This window comes from Aythya marila (assembly GCF_965140915.1).
Source record: "Aythya marila genome assembly, chromosome: 2".
In the NCBI taxonomy this organism is placed as follows: domain Eukaryota; kingdom Metazoa; phylum Chordata; class Aves; order Anseriformes; family Anatidae; genus Aythya; species Aythya marila.
Genome location: NC_139043.1, coordinates 127,600,746 through 127,615,534, shown reverse-complemented (window position 1 = coordinate 127,615,534; position 14,789 = coordinate 127,600,746). Strand labels below are relative to the sequence as shown.

At 41.2% G+C, this 14,789-nt stretch overlaps 1 protein-coding gene across 4 annotated transcripts in view; it reads left to right on the top strand.

Moving 5' to 3' along the window:
• Positions 1-14,789, top strand: part of PAG1 (phosphoprotein membrane anchor with glycosphingolipid microdomains 1) — a 109,110-nt gene that overhangs the window by 83,962 nt on the left and 10,359 nt on the right. For all 4 annotated transcript variants that reach the window (XR_014316997.1, XM_082754288.1, XM_082754287.1 and 1 more), the window contains 5 exons: positions 2,930-3,141; positions 5,258-5,309; positions 5,841-5,937; positions 8,107-8,705; positions 13,392-13,451. Coding sequence is in view for 3 of the 4 variants with exons in the window: in XM_082754288.1 (XP_082610414.1) it covers positions 3,017-3,141; positions 5,258-5,309; positions 5,841-5,937; positions 8,107-8,705; positions 13,392-13,451 (933 nt within the window). In the remaining variant the exon portion in view is untranslated. The remainder of the gene's footprint in view (positions 1-2,929; positions 3,142-5,257; positions 5,310-5,840; positions 5,938-8,106; positions 8,706-13,391; positions 13,452-14,789) is intronic.

Sequence of the window (14,789 nt, the reverse complement as noted above, 5' to 3'; positions counted from 1 at the left end):
ATTTTCACTGTCCTCTGTCAGGTTTCTGTCCCAGGCTGGTCATGGTAGTTGGTGGGTGCTTGTCCAGCTTCCAGAAGCTTTCCTGTGTCAAATGCACCTACCTGAATGAAAACTGTTTTAACCTCATAGTTTGGGAGGCATTGAACAGTAGGATTGAGTCCTCTGACGGCACCACCTGAGAAGGGTGCCGTCTTCAACACAGGGTGAATATACATGCTTTGTTTGTATTATATTTACTTGTTGCTGTTCTGTACTTAAAGCAGAACTGTTGAGCAGCTTCCAGGTCCTTTTGCACAGATGCCAAACTCCTCCAGGAGCTAGAAATGCCACAGCACTTGACCATTTCTGACCTTTTTCTCTCAATTTACAGTCAAAGCTTTGGTGTCTGCATTCTTGGCCTTTCACTGCAGAACAAGTACAGTTTCTGTCCTTGGTCATTTGCTTTCCTCCATTTGGCTTCTGCCTGGTGGGGTTTCTCATTTCTGGCTTCAGTCTTGCACGTCTTGGCACTCACACATCTCTCTCCCTTGGCTCTCTCTGTGATCTCACTTCTTTTTAAGCTCAGCTTAAAAAGCTTCTGCTCATCGCACAACTTCCTAACTGTGCTGAAGTTTTCAAGGGATGCAGCTTTCCTGTGTGTCTTTACACCATGCATCCTTAGCTTTCCTTAGCTCCAATATTGTCTGTATTTAAAGGCCAGCAGCCTTACATGTAGAGAAACTTTTTCTGCTGTGTTAGCTTTTGGCACATCGCTTAGTCTTTTGAGAGGAGAACAGTATTGCTCTTCAGAGTAAATATCATTCAAGACAACTTTATGCCTGCTCCAAAAAAAAAATAACCACGTATTTCTGTTTTCAGAAACATACTTTGAAATCTCTATTCTTCTTACCTTTTTTTGCCTAATATTTGAAAAAAATCTGGATTTTTTTTCCTCATTCATGTTCTCTAAATTTATATACTTATTTATTGAGAAAACTAAGAAAGAAGACAACTAAAATGCTGTTGGGCACTTACTGCTACTCAAAACTATGAGTAAAACACATCCAGCACTTGTACAACATGTGACACCTGCTGCTCCCTTCCCATCCTTTGTATTTATGGGTTTTGTAAAGTTACAGATTATCTGACTTTCCAGTTACTTGGCCAAACCAGAAATACTCAACTACACTTTTAAGCCTATCTTCCTAGGACCAGCAACTTTTTTATTCTTTCATAAACTTCTCCATCTTTTGGTCTTTTTCATATTATTCCGCATATTCTCTGTTCCCCACAACAAATGCAAACCAGGGTAAATTGGACATGGCTAGAATGCCTCAGAAAAATTAATAAATTCCATGTTTGTTTCTCACCTCTTCAAGCTACTGCAATATCATTAATAACTTAAATTTTGTTTTCACCATGGAGAAATTGGTTAGAATTGGTTCTTTTTAGAAGGTGTCTGGAAGTCTGATCCTGCATGATGGAAATCAATGAACCAATTTTGCACGGGAACAGAAACATTACTTTCTACATAGTAAAATAACTCGGTTGTTTATTCTGCTGACTCAACAGATTTCCTTTGATGTGACTGGCATTTTTCTAGAAATTAAACTTTTTTTTCATAATATTTTAGTAACAAAATGGTGACATAGTGGTTTTTGATACAGATATGATGTTGGTACCACATTGAATTTGTTATTAAAAAAATGTGCTTCTGGTGCTGTAGAAATATATATACATTTGTACATACATATTTGATATGCATAAACTTGCATAAACAAAAATATATACATACAATTAAAGTATATTTTGTATTAATGTCTGACAAGGTTTTTTCTATGTCACCATCAGAAATGTAGCTGAAAATTTGAAAGTAAGTCATGTTGATTTAAGTCATTATTCAGTCTTATGTTTGGGATGCTTTTTTTTATTCCCATAAGATAACTACTCCTTTCTTGACCATTGTATTCTACCTGAGAGTTTATCAATCCCAAAATAAGGCTGAAAGTCTGCAATTGTATTACTTATTTTTAAATTATGCAGAAAGAGATATCTTCAGCTGTGCAGAATGAAAGATTTTTTTTTCTTTTTTCTTTTTTCTTTTTTTTTTTTTTTTAATTTTGCCATATGTCAACAGTATGTTATATTAACAATATTGAACATATTGAATAACAAAACTTACGGATTGTAAATGCTGTTAACCCAGGAAGTGTCTGCAGGGGCTGCTGTGCTGTAGCAAAAGTTGTGTTTGTTCAAGTTCTAAAAAACATCGTGTCTATTTTTCTCATTAGTTGTTATCTTAGGTGTCAATTTAGTTGGAGAAAAGCAAAAAAATAAAAATAAAAATCAATATTACTACTCTTCAGACCACTCTTCAGACCAACTATTAAGAAAATAAGTATCGCACATAGAAACAGATTAAAAGATTAGATCTGATCTGCTGTGAGAAAGATTTTTGCATTATTCCTTTTAAAATCTTATCTAACTTTCTTATCATTGTACTTGAAACACCAAATCCCATGGAGGCAGGAGACAAGGGAAGGAGGTAAAGTCCTGCTGCAATTATGTTGTGTTAACTTTGCAGAAGTTGTTGTTTTTGAAAGCTCACGTTTCAATGAAGTTAACAAATAACATTGCAAAATAGACTGCTCTGGTCCCTGAAATGGATTTATAAACTTTCTTCTTCAAAGTGTGAGTACGGAGATGTTGTACTACATTTTATTCATGTTGAGATTGTAGATACATAACAGCTTGTGTTAATACTTGACAAAGTTTGTTCTATGTCACCATCAGAAACGTAGCTGAAAATATCTTTGGCTGGCTGTCTTGTAGTCAAAACTGTTTTTTTGTAAGATCTGGTTTTGAAAACCTCTCCTGTCAGATTTGGAGTTGTCAGATTCATTATCTTCAAAATCTGTGCTAACTTCCAAAGATGTTCTTCTTTCTGCAGAAACAGAAGCTGCGTTCAGCACAGATGCCAGCCTTCTCCAAGGAGTAACCTCTCCATCCCCAAGTGACACCAGCTCCTGCTAGTATCATGGGACCAGACAGTGGCTTCTTCAGCAGTGGACGGGTCCACATCATCCTGTGGGGAAGCCTGGCAGCTGTGACAACACTCCTGTTCCTCACCTTCCTCATCTTCCTCTGCTCCAGCTGCAACAGGTATGGCTTGGGAGCTTAGGAAGCAATAACACTTCTCAAGTCAAGTACTGCATGGATTAGCTTCCTGAGGAATTAGTTAGCAAGAAATACTGAGGACTTAGGTACAAAAATAAATTACCACACTGTAGTAAGTTAATGCAAAGTAGTCACTCTGTGTTTTCAGAGGGATAAGTTCATTCACACTACCCTGCCTTTTGCACCCGCAGGCATGTCTGTGGGTTGGCTTACGATATCTTTTTACCCTCGGGGTAATTCATTTGGGATCTCAGGCCTGACAGCACAACATCTGTTTTCAGAGCAAACCTGAATTTAAACAGTTCATACTGTTTTCTCTTGTAGAGGAATAATCTAAGAATTTATTTTTGGTGTGAAGGAATAATGCTGTAGTGCTTGCTAGGTGCTGTCATGGACATTGATGGCAATGCCATGCCGGGTGGCAGTGCCAGCTCTGCTCTAGCACCACCCATCCTGTACATCACTGCTGGATCCCCTTGGCATAGCATGGCTCTGTGAATTCCTCTGGGTGTAGATCACACACACACAGACACACACACAAAAATTAGCTAAAAACATTTTTAAAGACAATAATCTGTTCTGAATAGTTTCTTTACACCAGCGTTAGTATTAAATGATGCTTTATAACTAGCTGGAGGAGTGGGAAAAATCCCATGCTGAAATAAAAGCAAAAAAATTTTGCTTTCTCCCTCTGAAAAACTGCACATGTGGCAAAGATTTGTTACAAACCATGAGGGAGAGCTGATCTGAGCAGGGAAAAGGGAGAGGAAGGGCTGCAAATCTTGGTGTCACCTGGGAGGGAGATCCATACCAGCAGAGGTCTTCTGCGAAGATCCACTGTCCCCAGGGGTTTGCAGGACAGGAGCAGCATGTTAGTGCTGGTCTCTGCTGAGGAAAAGGCATCAGCTGTGTTCCTATGCCTCTGTTTTAGCATGTGGTGCAGTGAGATGAAGCAGGTAAAGCAGCAGCTGCTGTCCTCCCCTCTGTCTTTCTGCAGGATGCCCTCCTCACAAGATGCCTTCCTCCCTCCAGCACACACATGTAGTACTGCATTCTTAACTTGGCATTTGGACCATTGGTCTCGCCAGGCTTTCTGAGAGAACAGGAATTTTTGCAGAAAGATCTGGAAGTGAAAGTTTCTATAACCTGTTATCAATTGAGAAAGTGAAGTGGGCTGAACAGGACAGAAAAGCATAGGCAAAAAGGAAAGGAAAGGAAAATAATTTCTATGTATTGCAGCTTTGCTTTGGCTGTTCTTGGAGACCAGGGAATTGATCCAGACCAAAATGATTAAGAATCAGACAGTGCTATTAATTAATGGTTTGTGCTTATACCATCCTTATTTTCTTCTCCACAAGAGATTGCACAAGTACAAGCCCTTCTACTGACTTTGTTCATTCAAATTTCAAGGCTCTTTCAAAACATTGAGGCTCAGCCCTGCTGAGAGGGAGCCAGGCAACCTGCACTCACCCCACAGTGGTAGATATGATCTGTCAGGCCTTCACAGAGAGAAGAGAGCTAAAAACCAAGGGAGCTCGAAGAGGCCGAGTCACAAACACTGCTGACTTCGAGTTCAGCCTCTCTAAAGGGTAGGATCCTACAAGTGTCTGTCCTGCCTAGGAGACACCTGCCAGAATGAGAGTTTTATTTCCAAAACGGTAGAAATGGGAAATTCGATCCATACCGGTAGCCCCATGAAGTACAATTGAAGCAGCATTCATCTTGAAAAGTCTCTGCTGCTATGTAATCTGTAGGCCTTCTTGAGCTGCTCGTGGTTATTGTTAATTATAACTAGTATCCTGAGTGGAAGTAGGATGAATTTTGTGGGTGTCTTCTGCTGCTTCTTGTGATCTTTCCTTAAACAAGAAAAAAGGTTGTGTGTGTTTGCTGTACCTCTTCAGATATGTTCATCACCACCCTATCTTGCTGGTGACCTTACACAGAAACCTTACCTGTCCCTGTAATAATTTTCAGTTACGAAATTTGTAATATTGTGGTGAATCACAGTTCTGCTCCCCGCAGGTGTGTAAAAGCTATTAATGATTGGCATTTGTGGAATAGTGTAATCTGGAGTAACTTTTTGTGTTGCCTCTTCATTAAGGGAAAAGAAGTCCAAACATCAGAATGGAGATCATGAAAATCTGATGAACGTGGTAAGTGTTTATTCCTGGCAGCTTGTGTCGTCTCGGGGTTGGTTTGCATCACGCCCCTTGCAAAATACTGCAGGCTGAAAAACAGATCAGAAGCTTAGAGACTGTTAAGCACAGGAAATTTTAAAAGTTTCAGGACAGGAAAAGGAAGACAACTTCTGCTGATCTCAATAATTTGCATTTTGTGTTGTCGCTCCGTATCTCCTGCTTTTTCATTCTTTCGGGTTGCAGTGCAAGTGCAGTTTACCCATTTGTCAGCTGTTGTCTTCTCACTGGTTGAAGCTTTGGTAATTTCTATTACCATAAAGTCTGGAAGGGAGACCACCCTGGACACACTTAGATTTGTTTTTTTTTTAACATCTGTAAACACATAAATATCTGTTTGAGTATAATCAGCCTGATTTTACCCTCCTGCCAGTGATGCATGTGAGTCAGTCTCTCTCCTGAGATGGGAATGAAATTCATTGTGATTCTGTTCATGCAAACATGCGTTCTGACCATGTGTTGATTAAATCCCACTGCTTTGTGTTGCAGCCTTCTGAGAAGGAGGTGTTCAGCCACTCCATCACGAGCTCGGCCACGGAGCCGCCCCCCAGCAGTGAGCAGAACGGGGCTCTCAGCAATGGCGAGGGTGAGCAACGCTTCCTTTTTTTTCTCAGTCTTTGCTTTGCTGAGCACTCAAAGTGATTCACATACATTGAAAGTCAAGTATCACTGGAAAATATTTTGCTCAGCTGCACCTAAAAATAAAACGTGCTCTGGGTTCAGCGCTGCTGGGAGCCAAATGCTCACCGTGGCACCGGGGGCTGCATCCCCTCCTCCCAGCTCTCCTCCAACCTAACTGTGAAGCTGGAGGTTGAGCTATTAAATCTTTACCCCTCGGAGACAAGTGACCAAAGGAATTTCTAAACTTTGTTTTTGTGGTTCATCACAGCTCCTGTACATTGACTTGTTGCATTTGGGTACGCTCACATTTCTGAGTGACTCAGTGCACAAGGAAAAGCCCTCTGGAAAGGGGGAAGCGTTTCTGCTTGCCACCAGTCACCACACATTCAGCTGTCAGAAGCTGCTCCTGAAAGGCATGCTGTCAACTATCAGACAGGTTTTAGACTGTCAGATACTACTCAGCTTACAATTTGTGTAGCAACCCTTTCACAGAAGAGGAAACAATTTGCTTTAATTTCTTATTTTATGTTTTAAATATTCTTTTTGTTAAAAGTTATTTTGCTGTTTGCCTTTTAAGCAGGGGCAGGGCTATGGGAGAATCACAGAATCACACAGAATTTCTATGTTGGAAGAGACCTCTAGATCATCGAGTCCAAGCACCATCAAATGTACTATTTTTTCTTTTGCCCAACTTGTCAGAGTTTTGTTGGTGGCTGCTTGTCTATACTAAGCTCTTTGAAGAGCACAGAAGTCCCTGAGGGCCATGGCCAGAAAGGGAAAATGTTCCAGCTTCCCCAGGCTGGTCCTGAAGTTCCTCAGGAAGTCTACAGGCATCCTGAGGAGTGAACAGGACACCTTGAATGTGACTTTTTCCTCTCAAGGTGCAGGATGCAAGCGAATGGAGAAAGATGTTTTCCCTTTCTTCTCCTCATGTTTCCCATTCAGACAATGATTACCATCTCATGCCTGAAATTCCAACTTGAGTTTTTCTGTCAGGTTACAGCTCCTAAAGGAGCTGTTGTGTGAGTCTGCATGTCCAGTGCTGAAGGTAGAGAAGCATATGTGACAACCACCAAATTAGTGGCACTGGTTGCTTCAGCAGCACTTGTTGTCATGATGTCAAACACGCTAAAGGAAATGGAAGAATAGGTAGATTATTCCAAGAGAACACCATAGGAACTGTACTGTAAAGCTGTCCAGAAGTGATTTTTCAAAGAAATGGTGTCTCATAAAGTAACACATCATGTACTATCCGAAACACGCTTGTATGTACCCACGTATACATCCCTGAATGCAGGTAAATGTCACATGTGTGCACTGTAAGATGAGAGGTCCCATAAATTTCAGTCCCTGATACTCTCTTTGTGACAGTGACATGTGGCCCACTTCTGCTACTTAAAATAACATGTTCTGCCTAACACTACTTTCTGAAGTCTACTCGTCTCTTTTGTGCATATGGCTGGCTTGTTAGTAGGTTGTCAACCTACATTATGTGGTGTGAGACTAGGAAAAGTACAGCACAGCCTTCCAATAAGGAGCTCCTGGTGTGGCGTGCAGTGAGGCTGACTTAACAAGCCTGGGCAAGGTGTGATTCAGAGGAGAATTTGGCCAGTGTGTTGAACAAGGTGAGGGCTGGGCAGGGAGAAGGCAGGACAGCCTTCTTTTTTGATTACAAAGGATGAGGAAATGGGAAGAGGAAAATCCCACAAGATATTTTGAATGCAATTGGTTTGAGGCTTCCCAGCAGTGTTCCCCATCTGAAACTATTGAACAGTCTGCAAGCATTCAACATAACCAATTCAAGTATAAGCCAGCTGAAAGTAAGTGCCTGCCTGCACCTGCCCACCCAACCTGTCTTTATTGTGAATACCGTTGCTCTGTAAAGCGATTTGGGGGTGCACAAAGCATTTAAGATGTTGTCAGAATGACATTTTAACAGTTGAGTGCAGAAAGCTCTGTAACTGAAAGCTTTTTCTAAACTGAAAACATGATGACTATTAGGCATTTCCAGGCATTACTGTCATTTATTCTTTTTAATAAGACACAGAAACAGAGTAATGTAGAGAATACCAAATTGCATTCAGCTTTCTTAGTCATGCGGTTGTTTTAAATACTTCTTTATAATTTTCTCTAGTGCTCTCAGAGGACAGTACAACTGCCTGTATCCAGCCTTATGAAGAAGTACAAACATCTGTCTCTGATCTGCTAGATCCACAAGACAGTCTTGGAAAATCCATAAAATGTCACCAGAGCCGGGAGCTACCCAGTATTCCCCCTAACAATACCATGGAAACCATCATCTCAGCTAGAAATGCAGAAAATGATCAAGGTCTTGGAATGGAAGGGCCTTACGAAGTCTTAAAAGACAGCTCCTCTCAAGAGAACATAGTTGAGGACTGCTTGTATGAAACTGTGAAGGAAATCAAAGATGTTGGAGCAGCAGCCAACATGGAAAGAAGCTGCAACAGAAAGTCAGCAGCTTCACTGATGGCATCTGAAGGTCAGGATCAGACTCCTGAGTGCAGAATTGAATCAGCAGAATATGCGTCTGTAGACCGAAATAAAAAAAGTCGCCAAAGTGCTAATTCAGAAAGCCCTCTTGACAACACACCAGATGTAGAAGATGAGCTTCCCCCTCCAGTACCCATGAAACTTCTTGACGAAAATGAGAACGTGCAAGAAAATGAAGTGGAAGAAGGAGAAGGAACAGAAGGAGCAAGTGAACCAGAGAAGGTAAATACTACTTGTCTTTGTCAAACAGACAGACAATCACTACAGAACACACAGGGCAGAGGAATATTTTTTAAATAACAAAAAAATGGCAAGAAATGGAGAAAAAAAAAAAAAAAAAGTAAAAGCACACTCAAATCGATGCAAGACTGTAAAATATAGAAATAGGAAAAATCATGGTACAGCATTACACTTTAGTAAAAACATGTATTCATGTTTTTGGAACCTACATGTAGGATCCTTGCAGCATGCTGTTCATAAATCTTTTCTCAAATATTATCCAGAAGTTACATAGGAAGCCTCTGCTTCTTTATCCAATGGTATTATACTTGTAGGAGAAATTAAAATAGGTATCCAGTGCTTTTGTTAACAACCATATATCGTTCAGAATCTTGCGCTTGTTTTTTTCTAGTAAAACCTAGATTTGTGGATGGAAGAGTGAGGCATTTTTGCTAGGTGCCTTAGTTTTAGATGTCTCTCTTCTGTTGGGCCACTTAACTGCATCTTATGCATCTGCTCGAAGTTTCATCTGGTCTCCCTCTGTAGGAGATAATAGGAACAGAAAAAGAGAGAGGGAGAGAGAATGAAGTTGTAGACTTTTGAAACATAAGATCTACTTTTGGTCTTGTAGCTGATATTCAGCAATTCCTATGTAAAAAGGATCACAAAAGATAAGTACTAATCTCCATTAAGCCAGCCATAAAAGCTGCAAAGACTTTATCAACCTGTAGATTTTATACTTGTTGAATTCTGTTTGTCACACATGAACAGAGTAATGAACTTCTACCTGGTAAAATCACAGCCAAAAGTTGTGTTTTCTCAGTGGCTTATTCTTTCTCCCAGCCTAGGGACAAATTAGTGGTGAAATCCTTGAAAAACAGAGCAATGACATTTTCAACAAGTTGTTTTACCAGTCTTAGTTTTTCACCGGAATTAATTGCAAGAATGCTTTTGAATCACTGCACAGAGTTGTCACAAATTGTTAAGTTCACATTTTTCAGAACTTGATGAAATAATTTGTAATTGTGAAGAATAGAACTGTGATTTTAACAGGTTAATATAATTTTGGAGTCTGAGTCATGAAATAATATTAGGTATTCATGAAAATTTCCAAAAATCCTTCAGGTGTGATGGAACATTTTAATGTAAATATATACCTGAAAAATCATAGGAAAGCTGAGGTATTGTTACTTGCTTCTGTTTGTTCTCTTGTTTGAAGTACTTCAGTAATCCAGGCAGAGGGCAGAAAAATACCTTGTTAAATAACTGATTAACCATGTAATTTATAAAGCCCTAGAGTATCGATGTGAACAAAGGGAAGGCTACTTAAAATCTAAAAATTGTTTATCCAGACTCTTCAGTGCACATTCTTAAAAATAATGAGCTTGTTAACTAGTAAATTAAGATATGTCTGTCGATAATAATTCATCAACACTTCTCTCCCTCCAAATTCTGGCCACATGTAATTTCTAATTAATCTTTTAGAGAAGCAGCTTTCAGTACTAATGACATTTTCCCTACCAGGTGTGAAAAGACTTCCAGAAAATCATTGTATTTCCCTGTCACTGATACAAAGGAAACGCATTTGCTGCTCAGTAGCTCCCCAGCACACCGTGTATACAATGTCAGTGACTGCAAGGACTGGGAATTGATTAAAATGGTTCAGGTTTTGAAGGATTAATCAAGAAATGACACATGCAGTCCCCTAAGTGCCAGAAAAAAGGTGTTTGTCTAATTAAAATTTATTCAGAGCTAAAGTCATCCTGAGTTAAGCCTCAGCAGCATCAGCTCCTTCCAAAGTCCTCTGCTAGGTACATGCATTATGCATTGAGGCGTGTGCCTGTCCTGTCCTTGAGAGCTACAGCTGCAGTAGAGTTGGAAATGGTAACTGATTGAATATATAAATGTCATTATTGTCAGCATTGTACGTGGAGGTGGTTGCAGGATTGTTTTTCTGTTGTGGTGATGATAATTTTTTCCCTGTATTCTGCTTCTTCACACAATGCACAGCAATGCCTGTTTTTTTTCAGATGTGGCAACCAAGAACAAGATGTTTATGGAAATGTATTTTAGATTTGTAACTCTTTTAGTTAAACAGACTCCATAGGTGTCTCTTCTTGCTTCCTGTCATGTTTGGAAGGGAGCAAGGCTGGCCAAGCCTGAGACTGCTCCAGAGTTTAACAGCATGAAGAGGAGTTCTGGTGTGACAGGTTGAGCCTGGCACTGTTTCATTACCAGCAGAGGTGTGCCCCCAGGTAATGCCTGCTGGATCCAGAAGAAGCACACTGCTTGGTCAGCGTTCCAGATACAGATACAGCAGTACAGATCCTCTTTTTCATCCAGGACTTTCCAGAGTGAGAAAATCCAGGAACACTGGTAAAAATGTTCTCTGTGTGTACATTTGGCTGCTGCCCATCTGGTTTCAGACTTTCACAGCTTGAGGACGGGCAAAGCATCTTTCGCAAATGCACCCTAGGAGAATGGTGTTCTTGTTCTGATGCCTGAGTCAGGAGCAACAGCCAAGCCAACGAGCAAAAAATCCAGTGCTGTTGAGGAACAAAAGGAAAGTGGAAAGAAAATAAGAACTTGTTCTGTTTGTGTTGAGGCTTCAAACGTAATTTATAAAATTGCTAGGTACAAGGTGTTTAGGAGCAAGTATTTTCTTCTGTTTCCAAGATGATGATATCCTTCAAAATCAATGTGTCACAGTTTCCACATTTAGAAGAAAGGACACTGTGTACCAGGGAAACAGACAGGACTGTCAGTACTTGGGGATGTTTCTCAATACTGGACTGGGAAACGGTAGAAGGGATCCTGGCACACGGTGCTTACAAACACACTGATTAGAGAAAATAACATCACTGCAGATTCTTTCTAGCACATATTTGTTTTAATGGTCAAAGCTGACACTAAAAACTTACTCCTCAAGACAAAACATGTCCCGCAAACGAGAACAAATAAACTGAGCATCTGTAGTATTGCAGATTCAATAAAAGGCTACACCAAAATGCATTTGAACTTCTTTTTTTAATTGGTGAGTGAGCAAACCACAGGTTAAAGCGTAGATTTTCCAGCCAGCAAGACAGAAGTTAAAGATGGTAGGCCTAAAGGAAGCTCCACCAGGAGTAGGATTCAGAGTGCATTGGGTCAGAGTCTTCCTGAGACCTGCATGAGGAGCCTGAAGTTTGGAATTTTTCAGAATTAAACCACCAAGAAAAATGAAAGAAGGAAGGAATCTGTTGTAATGAGTCTTTATGGAAAATAAATAAATAAATAAATAAATAAATAAATATATCTTGTATGTCTTATACATTTCTGGAAGCAATATTTAATTGACTGTGCTAAAAATAGCTCTACTTCTCCATCTTGGTCTGTACTGGAGGAGGTCTGAAATATTTTAAGTGGAAATTTTGCATAAAACTCCAAAATGTGGGGCAGGAGTTCGGCAAGGTCTGCTTGCCCTGGTGAGGAGGACTTGTACATCTGCTGTGAGGTAGCCAGGGCCCTGCTTGACATAAAAGTCACAGAATCACAGCATCACAGAAAGGTTTGGGGTGGAAGGGACCTTAGAGACCACCCAGTTCCAACCCTCTGCCATGGGCAGCGACACCTCCCACCAGACCAGGTTGCCCAAAGCCCCATCCAGCCTGGCCTTGAACACCTCCAGGCATGGGGCATCCACAGCTTCTCTGGGCAACCTACGCCAGGGCCTCACCATCCTCATAGTAAAGAATTTCTTTCCTGTATCTGATCTAAATCTCCCCTCTTTTAGTTTAAATCCATTCCCCCTGACTCAGCGTCCCTCCCCAGCTTTCCTGTAGGTCCCCTTTAGGCACTGGCAGGCTGCTGTAAGGTCTCCCCAGGGCCTTCTCTTCTCCAGGCTGAACAACCCCAGCTCCCTCAGCCTGTCTGCATAGGAGACGTGTTCCAGCTCCTTGATCATCCTCATGGCCCTCCTCTGGACTAACTCTAATACTTCCATGTCCTTCTGCTGTTGGGGGCCCCAGAGCAGAACACAGCACTCCAGGTGGGGTCTCACAAGAGCAGAGCAGAGGGGGACAATCACCTCCCTCGCCCTGCTGGCCATGCTGCTTTTGATGCAGCCCAGGATATGGTTGGCTTTCTGGGCTGCAAGCACACATTGCTGGCTCATGTTGAGCTTTGAAGGTTGTGAGTGCACCTCGGCATAGTTGCTACAATTTGTGGTGGAGGAAAATGTCGCTGCCTTGCAGAGCTTCCAGACCTCGCTGAAGGAAGGACAGTAATCGTAAGGAAGGCTCCAGCTCAGTGAGTTCTTTTGTAATCTAGGAGTGTATCTGAAAATCAAGCAGAAGGCTGGCTAGTGTTTCACAGCACCTCGCTTTTAATTGTTCAAAAGCCTCTGCAGACACTTTACTTCATTGGAAGTTTAAAGGCAGGGGTACAGCGCAGCAGAGATTGTTTTAACCATTACATTATTTTTGCCCCTTTTAGGTCAGCACAAGAGCAGATACATTAAAAAGCTCTACTAACCTCAGGGCTGTTATCTCCAGAGATGTACGCTGGATATTAGCTCCATAAAATGGAACTAGTGAGCAAATGACCATAAAATACAATGTATTGATTGTAATGTGAGGGTTTTATTGCAGGTTCCACGCTGTTGACTGGTAATGAGCCTTTTTTTTTTCTTTCTTTCTTCCTTTTTTACAGAGGCATAGTTCGATGTCTTACAAGTCTCGGGAGGAAGATCCATCTCTTACAGAAGATGAGGTTGGTTTCTTGCATGAAATTCAATAACTAGCTAGAGACCTTTTTTCAGGCAGAAATTAGCATAAGCTCTGCGTGATTAAGCAGGATCTAAGAAAGGTGAAAATTGTCTGAAGGGAAAATGAAAGCTGAAGTTTTTCTGTACAAAGTTTGCACTGTCATATTTCTGAAATAGAAGTATTTATAAATTTCTGAATAGAAGTATTCTAGCATATGGCTTTGTCAGGCCAATAAGCTTAAAAAAAGGTGTCTGAAAATAATGAGAGACACTAATTAGCTGATCATTACGGCAGCTCCTTGGTTTGGTTGCCAAGTTCTACTTAAGAAGTTTGAAACGTGCCCTACCTTTCCCATTCAAAGTGTATGGGGCTGAAAAGCACAATGAAAGCATCGGAACGTAAACTGTTCTTTTAAATGTTTGTTAGTCAAAGAAATTGAGGAGATTGAAACAGAGATAGAAAAGTGAAACAGAAATAAGATTGCTCGTGACCATATCCAGTGCTTCTTTACAATTTGATACAAATCCATGGTGGTCTTGCATGCTTGGGAGGAAAGACTTCAAATGTAGCAGAGGAGCTGTATGTCAATTACAATGCTAGGTACCAGAGAAGCAAAGCAAAAAATTTCAGCCTTGTGGCCCACGAGAGGGAAGTTATGCACATCGACTGGCAGAGGGAGTCAGGATGCACCGGGCACCAGCCAGGAGCACAGGGACACGTGGACGTGGGCTTCTCCTTCACCTCTTCGTGAAGGGCCACCTTTGTGCAGCAATTTGGGCGTACCACTTCCTCTGAGAGCTTTTCTAGAATACTGCTTATACAATTTGTGCCATTAGAAATTTACTTTTGGGAAGGTTTCTCTACCCTTGTTGGGTTCATTGTTCTACCCACCCCATGTGGAGCCAGAAGGAGAGAAATTCCTGCTCCTTCTTGTGTTTGCAGCAGCTGGGAGGTACCAATCTCTGGTCTTCAGTTCTGACAGGCAGTGACTGAGGTGCAGCTCAGGTGCAGGCTAGCCAAGGGAACAAACCTTGCACATCAAGGCCAGCACTGACTATTTGCTATTTTCTGATTTTCCTCCTGATTTTTAATGCTCTCTTCACGTTTTGGTCCCTCATTGGCTGCACCTATAAAACCAAGAAATAACTGCTGTCCTATTGCAGTGTCTGTAAAAGCTGGAGGGTAGCTGCTACCATTACAATGAAAGAGCAAAGGTCAGGCAGCATCCTTTTGCCTTCCAGCAGCTGAACCTGATCATCTCTTTGATACCTGTCTCATTCAGCCCAAGTTGGCTCCAGTACCATAGCAAAGCTTGCAAGAGCTCCTGCTCACAAAGCCAGTC